Source organism: Geotrypetes seraphini, chromosome 10 (genome assembly GCF_902459505.1).
Source record: "Geotrypetes seraphini chromosome 10, aGeoSer1.1, whole genome shotgun sequence".
NCBI classification, from domain to species: Eukaryota; Metazoa; Chordata; class Amphibia; order Gymnophiona; family Dermophiidae; genus Geotrypetes; species Geotrypetes seraphini.
Genome location: NC_047093.1, coordinates 123,092,015 through 123,108,772, shown reverse-complemented (window position 1 = coordinate 123,108,772; position 16,758 = coordinate 123,092,015). Strand labels below are relative to the sequence as shown.

The 16,758-nt window shown below is 40.6% G+C and overlaps 2 protein-coding genes across 2 annotated transcripts in view; one reads left to right on the top strand and one right to left on the bottom strand.

Annotated features, from left to right (window-relative positions):
* The window catches only part of CDC73 (cell division cycle 73), a 160,669-nt gene that overhangs the window by 86,925 nt on the left and 56,986 nt on the right, over positions 1 to 16,758 (top strand). The gene's annotated exons all lie outside the window — the stretch shown is intronic.
* B3GALT2 (beta-1,3-galactosyltransferase 2) lies at positions 14 to 7,326 on the bottom strand. The gene is made up of 2 exons (XM_033960856.1): positions 6,721 to 7,326; positions 14 to 1,891 (listed from the first exon to the last, which is right to left on the bottom strand). Exon 2 carries the CDS (start codon positions 1,752 to 1,754, stop codon positions 492 to 494), a length of 1,263 nt encoding a protein of 420 aa, XP_033816747.1. The 5' UTR covers positions 1,755 to 1,891; positions 6,721 to 7,326; the 3' UTR covers positions 14 to 491.

Below are 16,758 nucleotides of genomic sequence, written 5' to 3'. Positions count from 1 at the left end.
AGAATTGTCCAAATGCATCATGAGAATACTTTATTTTTTTTTTAATTTAGTCACCAGCAGTTACATTAGAGAATTCTGTGAAATAATTTTTAATCATATTTAAGGAAACCTGATTAGTGAGATTGAAATGACTCAAGATCATGCAAAGCAAGTAGAAATGCCTTCATTATTGTAAAAACTTAGTTGTTTGTGACTAGTGACCTTAATTGAGCCGTTATAAAAATACATTTTGTTTGAAATGGGGGAAAAATATCCTCAGGAATATTTTATTGGCACATAAATAGCAGGTGTATCACCAAGGTGTGCATGCTGCTTACTGCACATCGTAACACACAATCTCTTTGTATACAGTTCACACCTTCTGAAATTATTCAACCTGCAGTAAATTTCTTTTTTACTGTACATGCTTTTTGGCGATATTTATACAAATTGTACATAATTTGAAAGTAAAATGGAAAATAGGACCATCTGGTGCGCTGCTTTTTTTTTCCTCAGTGCAGTTTACGATGGCGATACTTTCCAGCTTTTTCTTTTGCTGCATTGGCACAGGCATTGTGCTTATTTTGTTGTAAATGGTTCCAATATTTAATGAGCTCACTGGGTTGGAACTGATGGGAAGTAATTAGGTGACTGTATTTACAGCTGGAATATGAAACGCGCCAGTGATTAAAGACAAACTCATTGGGTGGGGGCACGGGGTCAATTCGCAGTTTGGCAAGACAGATGCCCACATATACATCCTCCAAGTGCAAGTGACGGATGCTAAGAGAGACTTTAAAGATCTTTTCCGCAAGATCCCCAGAAAACACGTAACCGGTCCCAGAGCAAAACACAGGGTAGCGCTCACTTGGATACAAATCTGGTGGCATGTACCACTTGCTATCCTTGTTTCGATTTGGTGCGTACCCTCTCATCAAGTACCCTGTGAAATAGTTGTGCCTGGGTGGTAAGTCTGGCTTCAGCAGCTTGTGTATCAAATACTCAGTATTAACAAACATGTCACTGTCTGTTTTCATGACATATGAGATGTGCGGACAGTAGGTAGTGACCCAGTTTATACCCATTAAAGTTTTAATAGTCAAATTGTAATAAGTGTCTAAATATTCTTGTTGAATAATATCATGATGTTGTCTGCTTTCGTCCAGAATGGCGCTCTGTAAATATTCATTTGACTTAACGTTTAAACCCAGCATAAAAACGCGAACAATTTGGATGCCAGATGCCAAGCTTTCATTTCCCCAAGTTTGACGAATAGCTTGTCTGGCTTCTGTTTGGCCTGGTTCTGCAGCTATGAGCAATATTAGAAAGGGATTTTTTTCCTTGCATTTCTCAGGTTCATTTATGATGTATTTAAAGTAAGAGCTTGGATGCCCAGTGCCCTTTTCATTGTAAATACTCCCATTGGCCCCGAGAGTGTTCCCTAATCCAGTGACCCCCTGTGGTGACAGCTCCGTGTTGTTGGTGTTAGTTGCTGCCTGAGGCCTAGGAGTTTGAGGGACTGCCTCCTTCCATATATTCCTCAGGGAGCTGTTGGTCTCACTTCTTGTTGACTTAAATCCTCGTATAGTGTAAGCCACAGGGTTTTCTTTGAATCCAGCTCGCACTGGCAGCCAGTCATGATGGTTACAGAACAAAAACATGGCAAAAAGAAATGCCAGCGACAGAAGCCCAATGAGGTGGATGCGAAACAGGGATCTCTTATTATTCCAAGCCATCTTAGCAAAGCAGTAGTGTCGTCTCCTCCACTGAAGCATGTTGTAGAGATTCAGAAATAATGTAAGACAATAGTGGTGCGGAGGGACCTTCCTGTTTTCCTCCTCTAATGGCTGCTATTTTTCAGTGACCATCATCTCCTCGTTTTCCCAGTTGTTAAAGCGGTGCTCGGCCAGTGCTTTCAAGAGAAAGGTGAAAGATGTTAATAAACGTGATTTTAATTCTTATTTGTAAATCAATTGAGAAATGAGTAATTTTTTCATGTTTATACAAAGGGCTCCTTTTAGTAAGGTACACTAGCGATTTTTTACCGTGCGCTGAAGATTAGCGCGTGCAAACCCTGCGCTAAATGAAAAATACTAACGCAAGCTCTATGGAGGCGTTAGCGTCTAGCACATGCGGCATTGTATCGCGTGCTAAAACTGCCACCGCACCTTAGTAAAAGGAGCCCAAAGTTTTCAAACCAGTTTGAAATTGGTATTTTTCTTTAACAAAAATGCATAAAAAACATGAACACACTTGTACTGATAGGAACTAAAGTGTTCTTCTATTTGAAATCCTAATTACCTGACCTCAAGAGATGGGAGTAAAAATTGATTTAGCAAAACCTCTTTTACAGTGAGGAAATGGTAAAAAAATTTTTTTGTAAAATCTCCCTAGGCTGCTAGTGATAGGTTCATATCTTATACATTTGTATACAAAACCAAAATGGCTTCTTCCTCTAGGTATGTTAGGAAGCATTTCTCTCTTTCCTTGTACCAGAGGGGGAAATTGCAATGCAGTGAGGAATATGACAGAGTTAAAGGTCTTTCTTGAACAGTGGGGCAGACTGTCCAAGGCTGCTTATAGGAAACTTCTATTATTCATGGGCCACAGGGTCATGATTGTCATTGGCTTCTTCCTGTGTTCAGAAGGTCAATGAGAAGAAGCACCTATCAAAATTAATTTTCTTGTTCCAATAAACTCACTGTAGAGGCATTCAGTAATAACAAATGAAGACTGCTACCGCCTTTACCGCTCCTGTCAAACGAGGGCAGTTTGCTAAGAGACTCAGGCATTTTTTTTGTAAGTGTGATTCTTTAACAGACTTTGCACACAAGCAAAATCTTGTGGTATACCAGGCTTAACTTTACTTCTTCTGCCTCATGTACTTTCTAGCGTCATGAGAATTCAGAAACTCAGTATGGGTACAGGCTTGTTTCTGAATTACTGGATATGTGGGACTTCTTTCAGTCTGTTGCATCTCTTTTGGGATGTGGCAGTTCTCCCTGTAAGGACTGACCGGGTGCTTGCAAATTTTTTGTGTGTGTGAGAGGCAACTATTTTTGAATGACTTTGCTAAGAGGGAACATAGGATGTTGCTGGTATATCATGTTTCATGAAGAGATTGGATGACCTTTCTACTAAGCAGTTTCTGAATCTTTAAGTTTCATTGAACTTCTCATGTAGACTGCATCCTATTTAAAGCAAAAAAAAAGCTTCCTGAACCAAGATGCTGTACAAGGAATTTCATGCAGGTTTGAGTTCGTATTCCATCTACTTGAAGTGATAAATAAAGGAGCCTTAGTGGGAACAACAGGATTTAAACCCTGGAAATGGAGGAGTGGCCTGGTTAGAACTAGGGAAACGGGGTGAAAATCCTGTGAGCTTAGCATGCTACTTCACCCGATATTAATAACTTAGGTTGTAAGCACTCTGGAAGGGTGAGAGACTTATTATATTGGAACTGGCACGCTACATGAGCATGAGAGTGGGAAGGAACGCAAGTTAAAAATTCAGATGCATAAATTGTTCTACCAAATGGACTATCTGTGAGATAATTCAACTATTGTCCTAGTTGTTAACTGAGGAAAAAAGTTAGAAATATGTAGCTAATTACCAGAATGAACCTGTAAAGATTTTTGGGGAAAGTGCTTGGAAGGGAAAAAGGATAATTAAAGCAGAGAGATGTGTGTGTTTATATAGAAAACAGAGCCACTCTGCCGCTTTGACACAGAAGCGAAGTAAAGTTGATGAAACGAAGGCCGAGGGAAGATGAGCAGGGAAAAAACATGTATGTGTGTGATTAGCCGCAAGACTCTTTTCGATTGACAGACACATCTTTGCCTAGAAAAGGGGTTTAAAGACAAAGTCGTTCTGTTAGAGCTTCCACTAGAAGGAGCAAGAAGTGAAGATTTGGCCTTTTTTTCTCTGGGATCCAGAGTTTCCTATTAAAAGCTAGTATTTTATGCATTGTCTTGCTTTTAAAAGGCTGTTATGAATGACCCATTTCTTATTGTTTGTTCTGTGGGTTGGGGATGGGGAAGCCAGGGTTAGTGTGGTGTGCTGAAGAAAGTATGTGGTTCTGGTTGATTTATCTTATTCTCTGTCAGTCTGCCAGTTTTCACTTTGAGGGTCCGGAAACATAAACAGTAAATCTACCTGCTGATGGTCCCTCATTCTTTCTTAGCTCGCAATAACTACACTGATTCAGTGTGCAAGGAAGCTTCTAGCAATGAGGCGTGTCAGTGAAAAATTTGCAGCTTCTTTTGCTTTTGCACTAGCCTTTCTCTAAAGTTTAAGGAGAACGACCAGAGTGGGTCAAGACCTCGGGTCCATGTAGTCTGGCGTTCTATTTCCTAACGAAAGCATGAATAGTAGGCTGGTCCCTCCCATTATACCCTTTCTTTAGCTGTTTTATTATAGACTCTTGAGAGAGAAATGTACTAGTGTGTGTATCGAATCAGGTTTGTTTCTTGTTCACTGATTCTTATATATATATATATACACTGCTTTCCTTGGCTTGTTTTCTGTGATGAATGAGCAATGCAAGCGTTCTCTCTGTGCACCGTTCTTCAATACGGCTCTTCCATCTGCCAGTTGTCTCACTGTAGACTTGAAGCTTGCAGTGGGATTGGAAAGGGCCCTAAAATAGGGCAACATCCTGTCAGATCCAGTCATGAGCTTTGGCAATATCTTGAGGCCTAAAAGGAGTCGGAGCTATAGCACCCTATCCAGTGTGATGTGTGTGACTCAGTATTTGTGGATTAATCGCTCATTGTTGGGTTGTGCTGGTGATGGGAGTTCGTGCCAGCTGCCCAACTCCAAATTAAGACTGAAGGGGGATGTTTGTGTATGGAGCATCTTTTCCTAGAAGAGAAAGGGAGAACTAATGGCCATGATTAAGAGGTCTGAAGCCCTAGGTTTCCCCACACCATGTAGCCAAAGAGTTTAAGGAGAAATCTCAGAATAAATAGCTCAGTTTGGCTTCCCTGGGATTTGAATATTGCTAACCAGGAAAGTGAAGTGAATCATGCTCCAGTGGGTCCTTTTTAATGATGAATGTTGTAATTTAGCAGGTTGAAAATTATTTCTTTTGTTCATATATAGAAGCAGTTTTTGCAAAATTTACTTAAGTGGAAAAAATTTTATTTGAAACATGCAAGGTATCAAAAAAGGTGGCAATGTATTCAGTTTGCTTATTAACAGTTGCGACCTGCAGGTTACTCCGGAGAGAATAAGAATAAGTGAACACTTTTCTTCTTCCTCTTCAAGAGGAGTGATAAACTGTCCTTCACTAGAGATTTAATTTTCCATATCCAATTGAAAGTAATTTTTTATATTACACAAAAAATAGAAAGGGACTTGTATGCATTTGGGAGGATAAGGGTTAGTGGGAAGGCAGTTGGTAGAGATTCAGATATTCATCATTTTTACTGAAGACTTTAATGGCCCTAATTTTTTTTCGCCCAGCTTTCAAACCTCTGGTAGCTTCTAGGGTTAGAGTAATATTCTCCTATTAAAGTGACTTATATTGGCAGGTGGGAGCGTTTCAGCTTTGGTAGGTGCATCAAGGCTTGATTTTTATACTATAGAATAGGGACATTTAAAGAAGGAATCCTCATTTGGATTGTATGTATCCCGAGTGAGCCCTTCTTGCTTATTTCTGCAGGAATCTCGTTAGGGCCTAACATCTCATCAAAGTGCTGACCTGCTTTAATAAGAAGCACATAATGGATCAGCCCTGTTAGCTTGGTATGTGGAATGTGGACTTCATAACATGTGGGAGTGAATGCTTTCCTCTTTCTAGAGGACGATAGACTAGGTTTAACTACAAATGCGCAAATCATTTACAGTGACCTGAAGATTGGTGATTAGAAAGCATCCTAGCGATGACCTTGTTACACATTTCAGTAAACCTGTACATCCTTCATCATTGTGCTGTCAAAGTTTTTATTGCAGGGCAGAGCTAAGGCATTAGATTTTCAGCTAAGCACTTTCACTCTTTGAGGCAGTTAAATTTCCTATATTGCTCACGAGTTTTCGTTCCCTGTCTAGTTTAACTGTAACGTTTTAAGAAAATTAGGTTACTGGACTGATTCTGCTCGAAAGGTGTACAGGGGTTATAGATCAGTATGATCTTGGGGAAAAAGTTTAAATTAAAGACGTTCCTGTATTAATCAGATAAGCAACCTCTAGTTGATCAAATGAGCACCATCTTGAGTGAAATTAAGCTACAAGGCTGCCTTTGTTGGGAGGTTTGTGCAGTCCAGCGCTGCTTGTGAAAGATGACGGGTTTGCAAATCTTTTGTTTTATTTGCTTTAAATTAAGAATGTTAGGAGAATCCCCCCTTAAGGCGCTATTTAAGTAATACAACTTGTCTGTCGGAGGCTTCTGGATCCTAGTTTAAAGGAAGGTTGCAGCCCATTTCTGCTGTTAATGAAATCTTTTCCATATTTCATACTTCAGTAGCTGCAAATCCTTTCCACCGGCCACACACTCCTCCCCCCTCCTTTTATGGGTTCAAGGAAAAGGCATCGGAAGCTTCCTAGTTGTATAGTGTAACAATAGCGGTAAAATAAAATGCTTGCTTCACTGGATATTGGGGGAAAATTCTCTGGTAATTGGGTGGTGCTGTTTTCTGCAGTGCTGGCTGTAAAAAAGGGAACCCCTCCTCTCTTCCAACTAAAATTCCTCCCCCCCCCCCCCCCCCCCCCACCATTAGGACACACAAGATTTTGACATACCTTCATCAGTCAGACCATTCATGGTGACAAGATTATGCCGGCTGAAAATAGTTTGAACCCGCCATCACTTCAGCACAGAGATGCTATCGAACATGCGCACATACCCTGGCAATCTGAACGCCCTGGAAAACATTTGCAGGGATCCGTCTGTCCATCTGTCTGCTTGTCGTTATTCTGCTTCCACCGCTCATGTGGGCACTGGCTTTCTCTCTTGCTATTATTTTTTTCCTCCCCAAAGACAAGCAGCACAGTTTCGACTTCCCATTCATAGAATGAGGCGTTTGTCTCTTGCTAACAATTGATGCATTGAAGCCTTTTTTATTTTTTTTTTCCTCCACTCTCTCTACGTCTGGTCTTTTCCTTGTTGGATAATGCACTGCTGTACCCTCTCCTCCATAGCTATGACTGAGATTCCACTGGCCAGGAATGGAAAGCGGCGGTCCAGCTGTGTTCCCTGTGAGACGGGGGATTTACCTCTCCTCCTTTGTTGCTAGGCAGTTGCTGTAAGGCTGTTTGTCGCTCTTGTTGGCAAGGGGGGGTTTTGGTCTACGAAACGCAGCCCCTCTTCAGCCGCAGCACAGGCAAGAAGCAGCTTAAATGTGGACTTTGACGGATGCTGCCTTCTGACAGAGCAGAATTTAACGTCACTGCTTGGCTGAATCCCACGTGATTGTTTGCATTCATTTCCACTAAATCGGAAGGCAACAGCAGAGTTTTATAGGGCTTGCTTCTAGCTGAAGCTGGTGTGGTAATGGGAGCACAAAATGAAAGTGGGATTTTTTATTCCCTGTAGTTTGTGCAAGTCTGCATGCTCCTTTTTTGTGTTTTTCTTTTAATTCTGCAGATCTGTTTGATAAACGTGTCAGTGATTCATATGGATGGCATAATAAACATGTTTTAGATTTATTTCATTAGTAATGTGTCAGATGTCTTCTTTTGTTGCATGAAGGGTGGAGGGTATCGTGCAGTTTTTGGCAGTTTTTTCTTTTATGCTTTGTGTTCTGTTTGGGGGGGGGGGAGGTGTACAGGGAATAAAGGAGGATGTGCCTGGTCATTTTGTCTACTTCTTAAGCTTCAGGTTCTCGGGGGAAGATTATCAAAACTAAAATGTGCCTTTAACATGCTCACTAAACCGGTGCATGTATTTTAGTGGCGGATTATCAAAATGGCTTACTGTGTTTTTTTCTGAGTTTTCTAGCAGTCTCTGATACTGCCTTGCAAATGTAGTACAATGAGGACTCCGAGCAGTTCTCTATAATTGCCAAGTGATTCCCTAACCTCGTGCCACATTTGCTGTCGGGTCTGAACTGTCATAGCCTCACTTTCTGATCAGTGCCTGATTGGCTCAAGCACTGACAGGAAAGTAAGGTCTGACAGCTCAGACCCCTCCACGCAAATTTAAAAAAAACAAACCCCCAAATTGAAGATCAGCAGGAGAGATGCCTACTCTCTCCCTCCGTGCTCACACAACCTCCGGACACCCATCCCTAGCAGCGGGAGAGATGACTACTTCCTTCTGCCATTCTCCACCCTCTTTCCCGTGCTCCCTTCCTACCTTATTCAGGAAGCTCAGCCGGAGGGACACCTACCCCACTCCAGCTAGCAGGTCCGCCTCTTACAAAATGGCAGACCTTCCCCTTCCTGGTACATCCTGGCATGTGCTGGTGAGGGACCTAAGGTTCTTATTGGCCCTGTTTGCTTAAGGCCCCTCCCCTGGGGGAGGATTGTGTAAGCGCGGTAGGAGAGAATGGGCATCTCTCCTGCTGCCATGGGCGGACATCCGGAGGTTGTGTGAGTGCAGTGGGAAAGAGTGGGCATCTCCTACTGTGATCTTCGATTTATTTTTTCTGGGTTTTTTTAATATACAGATGTATTCTGTGCAGTGCTGATACCACCAGTGACCCATCTCAAGTAAATTTAGTGAGCTTAAGTGAACATCTGCAAACTTCGTTTGCATTCGGGGTCTCTTGAGTGACTTCCCTTTTTAAAATTGTTACAATAGCGACCTCGGTAGCAGCTCGTCGGATTTTACCGTGAAGTTTTGAGAATCTTCCTCTCGGTGGTCTCCTCTATCATGATCTCATATGCAGCTCCTAATGGTACCACCCTTTTTTTTTCTTCTTCTTCTTCTTCCCTTTCAAGTGATCATGGTGATCTTTGACGGGCCTGTAGACATAGGCTCTCAATATGGCAGTAAAAAAGTACTACTAATGACCTACTGGACTGTTCCTCTGCCTTGCTTTGTTAAATCTTTGTAGCTTGTAAGAGATTCAGAATAACTGAAAATGCTTTTTTGCACCACTTTTGGAATGAAAATTAAGCATTTTGATCATAGACAGCAAGAAGAGTTATAGAATTTGATTTTCTTTTTTTGTGTGTGTGTTTGAATTGTTAGATTAGATTCCTGTATTGTTTTCTCTTCCTTTACCTTGTATTTTACTCTTTAAATCAATCGTTTCTGGTTCATACTATCAATATGGCATGATTGCTCTTTTATGATAGTCTCTCAGATGGAGAAAGGATATTATTATTCTTATTTGGCCTTTTTTGTATTTGCTAAACTGTGCCTACTTTGAGTCTCTGTTCTTTCTAAATTGATCCTTTTAGCCAGCATATTAAAAAAAAGAAAGAAATAGCAACATAGCAATGGCCACTGGTGTCAGTGTTGCCTTCTGAAATTTCCCTCCCAGGTGTCCTGCAAACCCAAAGCTTCCAAATTTAGCTACACTATTGCTTTGTTAGCATAAAGTAAGCTGTGTGATTGCTTTGCATGCTGAGTTGTGGTTGTATGTCATTCCGTATGCCTTGTAAATATATGGACCCTCATGAAGCACAGAAGCGTTGATCTAGATAGCATCTGACATCTGCATAAATCTTTGATCAGAGGTGTGTAAGTGCAGTAGTGATTTTACTTGTTCAGTGTTTCTCCACATTGCTAACAGTTGAGTGAGTAGGTTCCTGTTTTATCTCTTATGCCAATCTACGTCTTTGCAAACCAACTACTTACAGTAGACCACCTCTTGTACTAAATGTTTACAGGTAACTTGACCACAGGTCTGCTGGTGTTATCAGATAACTTATAAAAACGAGAGAAATCAGTTTATCCTATATTACCAAGTTCTATGCAGCCAGTTAGAGGTATAAAAGATGGAGATGCTGATGCCAGTGGACATCAAGCTTGTAAGTGTGCATCTTAAGGAGCTTGCCCCTTTATCGAGCAACATCGGAGGGGGAGAGGGGGTGATGATATTCAGAACAATTTAATTGGACTAGAGAGGCTCTGGTTCACTTAAATGCTGATTGGCATCTTAAAGGAGGGTTACTCCCTATGTTTCCTAAACAACCCTCCAGATAACCCACCAAAAGAGTCCTCTTTTGCATTTCAGCAGATCTCCCCCTCCTTCAAGAAATAAGGGTTCTTATGGAACTCAACACACTAGAACTTGTACCCCCATCTGAAAGAAATTAGGGGTTCTATTCCAGATATTTCCTTATTCTGAAGAAGATAGGAGGTCTCCAGCCAATTCTCGACCTCTGAGCTCTCAACAAATATTTAGTAAAGATGTTTTGAATGCTGTCCCTGGGAACCTTATACCCACTTCTTGACGATAGGTTGATCAAGGATTGCTCGCCTCAATGTGTCCACTTGGCTCTAACAGCTTTAGTAACCCTGGTGGAACTTCTAGGATTCAAAATCAATTATCCAAAGTCACATCTTAACTGACTGAAGTACTGGAATTCAGAAGAGCAATACTCGACACTCTTCATATGCAACCATTCCTACCTCTGCAGAGATGAGCAACACTACTTCATCTCTGTGCAAAAGTGTCTACTCTTCATGAAATCTTAGCACAACAGATGACGGCTTCTTTTAGGCCGATGGTGTTTACAGTACATGTAGTTCCCATTGCTCGACTTCACCTTGGGCCTGCTCAATAGAATCTAGTGTCCCAGTGGTCTCAGGCATCGGACCCACTTTCTCATTGGATCAGTGTCTCCTCACCTCTTCATCAGTCGTTCCAGTGGTGGTTACAACTATCACATCTTTCCAAAAAACTGCTAATCTGTGTACCTCCGCACCAGAAAGTGCTCACAACAGACGCATCCATGTATGCATGGATAGTGCAACTGGATGGTCTAAAGACTTGAGCTTGGTCTACTCAAGAACGGTCTCTTCACATCAATCTTCTCGAGCTTCGAGCCATTTGCAATGCCCTGACAACTTTTCAAGACCGGCTATCCAATCAAGCTTGACAGGCTTGTTAGAACGGACAATCAAGTAGCAATGTACTATATCAACAAGGGGGTACAGGATCTCTTTCCCTCTGTCAGGAAGCTCTTCTCATTTGGGACTGGGCCATCTCAAAGAACATATTCCTCCAAAGCATTCTATGTACAAAGCAAGCAAAATGTTCTAGCAGATAAGCTCAGCAGATTCCTAAAATCACTCTCAACTCAAAAGTTCTGTGTCGCTTTTTCTCACTTTGGGGGACTCCACAGATAAATCTATTTTGTGACTGCCAGCAACCACAAATTACCACAGTTTTGCTCCAGACAATTTTCCCCACATCGTCTGGAGGCAGATGCATTTCTTCTGAACTGGTCACACAACTTCCTGTATGTTTTCTACCACTTCCTCTGATTCTCAAAACCTTATTTAAACTCAAGAGAGAACCAGCCACCATTATCCTCATAGTTCCTTAGTGGCCCAGACAACCATGGTTTTCTCTCTTACTTCAGCTGTCAGTCAAGGATGCCATTCAATTAGAGATTCTGACCCAGAGTCATGGCTCCCAGCTGCATCCCAGTCTACTATTATTGCATATCACAGCTTGGTTCCTATCAACTTTGGATTAGAAGGCAACACTTTTTCTGCTCCAGTTCAAAACATTTTGGTGGTTTCTAGGAAGCCTTCTATGCAGCAGTGCTGTCATTTAAAATGGACTCGTTTTTCTTCATAGTATACTGTTCATCGTCTGGATCCTACAACCTCCCCGATTTCAGCAGTACTAGACTATCTTTTACATCTCTCAGATTCTGGCCTCAAAACCTCTTCTGAGTTCATCTCAATGCTATTGGTACTTTCAGGCTTTCCTAAATAGGAAACCTATGACTGCACATCCTATCATTTTCAGATTCATGAAAGGACTTTTAAATTCCAAACTTCCATTCGGACCATCTCCAGTTGTTTGGGATTTGAATGTGGTTCTCACTGCTATTATGAAGCCTACATTTGAACCTCTCTCATCTTGTACTTTCAAATATCTTACCTGGAAAACAGGTTTTTTTTTTTGTTTTTTTTTGGGTCTTTATTACTTTAACTCGATGAATTAGTGAACTCCAAACTTTAGTTATGGTTTTTCACCATGACAAAGTTGTTCTATGGACTCATCCAAAGTTCCTTCCAAAGGTAGTCATGAAATTTCATCTCAGTCAATTCATTGTGCTTCCTCTATTTTTTCCAAAGCCGCATTCTCACCCTGGAGAAACTGCTCTTCACACTCTGGACTGTAAACATGCTTTGGCTTACTATTTGCAGAGAACAAAGCAACACAGGTTGTCACATCAACTGTTCGTCTCTTTTGATCCTAACAGATTAGGTGTTCCTGTTACCAAACACACTATTTCCTCTTAGTTGGCAGCCTGTATCTCTTTTTGCTATGCTCAGACTGGGTTGCCGCTCAAGGACCATGTGACAGCACATAAAGTTCATTCCATGCCAGCCTCAGTGGCCTTCCTTAGATCCACTCCCATTATGGACATCTGCAAAGCTGCTACATGGTTCTCAATCCTTACCTTCACATCTCACTATTGTCTGGACACTCTTTCCAGACGAGGTGATAAACTCAGGTGGTGCTACAACATTTATTTTCTTCTTAAAGAAGCTCTCCCTCCATCCCTTTCAGATAAGCTAGGGAGTCCCACATGTGAGAATATGCTGCCTGCTTGTCCTAGGTAAAGCATAGTTACTTACTGTTATCTGGGGACAGCAGGCAGATATTCACATACCTGCCCACCTCCCCTGGTTGGCTAAGTAGCTTTTTTATGGAACTGAGGTACCTTGAGTTGATGTCGGGCGGGAAGACACTCGCGCATGTGTGGTGCGGACAATCCAGAAGCTTTGTTAAAGCTTTAAATATCCTACACTTTCAGCGTCCTTATCTTGCTCTGTGAATGACGTTGCCCACATGTGAGAATATCTGTCTTCTGTTCCTGGATAACACCTGTTTTGGTAAGTAACTGTGCTTTAGATTGTGCTGCAAACCATTCGTTCGCAGCTAATGTGGCATTCTCAGCGCTTGAAAACTTTCTTCCCTTGAGGTGTTTCTTGAATTTAGGAAAGAGGTAGTAGTTTGAAGGGGCCAAATTGGGTGAGTAGGCCAGATGTTTCAGAACGTTAAAGTGAAGATCGGCCATTTCTGCTTCATAATGGCCACCTTGTGAGGAGCAACATTGTCTTGAAGAAATAGACGGTTCAAAAATCCCACAGGATCACACCAAAATGGATTGCAAGTCAACAATTCGATCACACTTCTGGTCAGCATTGAGAAATTTGGGAACCTATTTGGCTGAGAACTTTCTCATGTTTAAAATCTTGTGAACAATATAGTTTATTGTTTATTGTTTAATTAGTTTCTTGATTAAACGCTTTATCGATTCTGCAAAGCGTTGTACAAAGCACTAGATAAAATAACATTGCAACAAACAGAATTACCATTAAAACAAACTTTTAAAAAATGAAAATACAAAACTGTTAGACGAACTACAACACGTACTAGGTTAAATAAGGACGCACTACTCATTCTTGGGATAGCTCCAGGTCTCTTATCTTTCTAGTGGATATTCTTTGATAGTCCAGAATCATGGAATAACTGGCATCCATGTTTTCTGGAATTACCATTTGAGTTGGTTGCCCAGACCATTCTTCGTCTTTCATGCTCCAATATCTTGTTTTAAACTCAACAACCCAGTTCTTGACTAAGGAGTAGGAAGGACACTTATGCCCTAATGTAACTGACATATCATTGTAAATTTGTTTGGCTAAATTCCCTTTTAGGAAAAGATATTTTATCACTGCTCGGCACTCTGTTGTGAAATATCCATTGTTTTGCACCATTTTCACTTAAGATATACAAAAAACAGTCAAACATAGTCGTCTCATTATCTATGCTGTTATCTATGCTGTTATTATCTTTTGGCTTGGCTGCATCTTTTGGCTTGGCTGCTGATTGTACTTCTCGTGACTGGTTCATTCAATAAAAATATTTTAAAAAAAAAAAAAAAGATATACAAAAAACAAAACCTGACCGGTAAGCCTCACTTCGGTGCCGGGCAAAATGGTAGAAACGATTATTTAAAATAAAATTGTGGAACATGTAGACAAACATGATTTAATGAGACGGAGTCAGCATGGGTTCAGCCACAGGAGATCTTGCCTCACAAATTTGCTTGACTTCTTTGAAGGTGTGAATAAACATGTAGATAAAGGTGAGCCGGTTGATATAGTGTATCTAGATTTTCAGAAAGCTTTTGATAAAATTCCTCATGAGAGGCTCCTGAGAAAATTGAAGTGTCATGGGATAGGTAGCAAAATTCAGTTGTGGATTAGGAATTGGTTATTGAATAGAAAACAGAGGGTAGGGTTAAATGGTAATCTTTCTCAATGGAGGAGAGTAAACAGTGGAGTGCCACAGGGGTCTGTACTGGGACTGGTGCTATTTAACTTATTTCTTAATGATCTAGAAATTGGAATGACGAATTAGGTGATTAAATTTGCAGATAACACTAATCTGTTCAAAGTTGTTGAAACGCATGCGGATTGTGAAAAATTGCAGGTGGACCTTAGGAAATTGGAAGACTGGGCATCCAAATGAGAGATGAAATTTAATGTGGACAAATGAAAAGTGATGCACATTGGGAAGAATAACCTGAATCACAGTTACCGGATGCTAGAGTCCAATTGGGGGCTAGCGCCCAAGAAAAAGATTTGGGTATCATTGTAGACAATACAATGAAACCTTCCTCCCAATGTGCGGCAGCAGCCAAAAAATAAACAGGATGCTGGAAATTATTAAAAAAGGGATGGTTAACAAGACTAAGAATGTCATAATGCCCTTGTATCGCTCCATGGTGTGACCTTACCTGGAGTATTGCATTCAATTCTGGTCTCCTTATCACAAGAAAGATATAGTGGTGCTAGAAAAGGTCCAAAGAAGAGCAACCAAGACGATAAAGGGGATGGAACTCCTCTCATATGAGGAAAGACTAAAAATATTAGGGCTCTTCAGCTTGGAAAAGAGACGGCTGAGGGGAGATATGATTGAAGTCTACAAACTCCTGAGTGGAGTAGAACTGGTCTGACCAGCAGCGGCAATTCTTATATTCTTAACCCGAATTCCAAGATATCGGAAGCTTTCTACTAATGGAATTTTCTTTCCAAAAATTTCAACTTCCAAATTGGGCTGTAAGTAATGTCCTGTGATCCAATAAGACACACATTTCTCAATACTGAGAACTAATCTATTGTCAGATAATCATTGAGCAATTGCTACAAGTCATTTCTTCACAGGATTCAAATCTAGGTGAATTGGATCAATTTTAGAAACTAACAAGATGTCATCAGTATAGCAATATGCTCAAAAATCCATCTCCTGCATCAGAGAAATTAATGATTGTAGGAAGATGTTAAATAATATAGGAGATAGAGCAGATTCTTTGGAAACTTCACAAGATAATTGATACTTTTTTGAGATAGATGTCTTCCCTTTTACTGAATGTTTTATTACGCAAAAATTATTCAAACCAGCTCAAGACATTAGATGATAACCCTATAGATTCTACCCTCCTCACCATTAGATCATGATCCACAAGATCAAAAGCAGTGGCTAAATCCAGTGCAACTGCAAAAGAGTAATATCCAACATCTGTTTCAATAAGAAACCAACAGAGCAATGTTTCAGAACTGTGCCCTGCACAAAATCATGTTTGTCTCGGATGAAGCACATTAGTTGAGTCAGAACAAATTGTTAGATTATTTTACCAGTAAGGCATAAGTTCTGATTTTATTGGTTTAATCACTGGCATACTAGCTGATCACCCGACATTGCCCGGATATCCCAATCTCAGCAGCAGGAGGCTGAACTTGGATTTAAACAGCATCGGGAGTGTCTCAGCGAGCCCAAAAACAATGGATTAGATACTTATCTTTCATATCCTGTAATCGCTGTTGTACTGTCTCTGAAGCTCTAGATATAGTAGCAGCTCTCTTTCATAGCATTGATTGCACTTGGCCAATTATATTACGTATCCTTAGAGGCATTGTTACACCATTGTTACAGCATTGTTACACCATCCCGTTGCGGAACCTGGGCTCCCTTCAATTATTCCGCAAACAACTGAAAACTTGGCTTTTCATCAAATTGTAACTCTATCTATCCTCCCCCCCTTTTTCTCCTCCCTTCTACACATAAGTTCATGTAAACCTTTTTCTTCTTCTCTACCTATTATTTAAGTTCTTGTAAACCATGTCAAGCTCCATACTCATGGAGATGATGCGGTATATAAACTTAAGGTTTAGATTAGATTAGCAATGACAGTATGGCACAGTGTGACATCATTCTCCAAGCTTCACACAATTGGTTAAAGCAATATCTATCTTTTTATGATTCTTTACATGTCACCCCCTTCCCACAGTATTTTTCACCAGATAGTAATTGATATGTATACCAAGTTTGGTTGAAATCTGTCCTTGTGTTTCAGAGTTATGCTGGAACATCCATACATACATATGATTTTTTTTTATATATATAGATAGATAAATAGAGTGGAACCTTGGTTTACGAGCATAACTCTAAACTTATTTCATAGGTTAAAAAGACATGTATATACTTCATGACCCAATACTACTCTCATGGGTAAAAATGGATAGACATGGGCTCTTACCACTCTTACTGATTATAATTAATCAAAGTTTAGATGCAGGGATCTATCCTGAGAGCTGGAGTATGCTCGTAAACCAAATTGCTCGTATATGAAAGC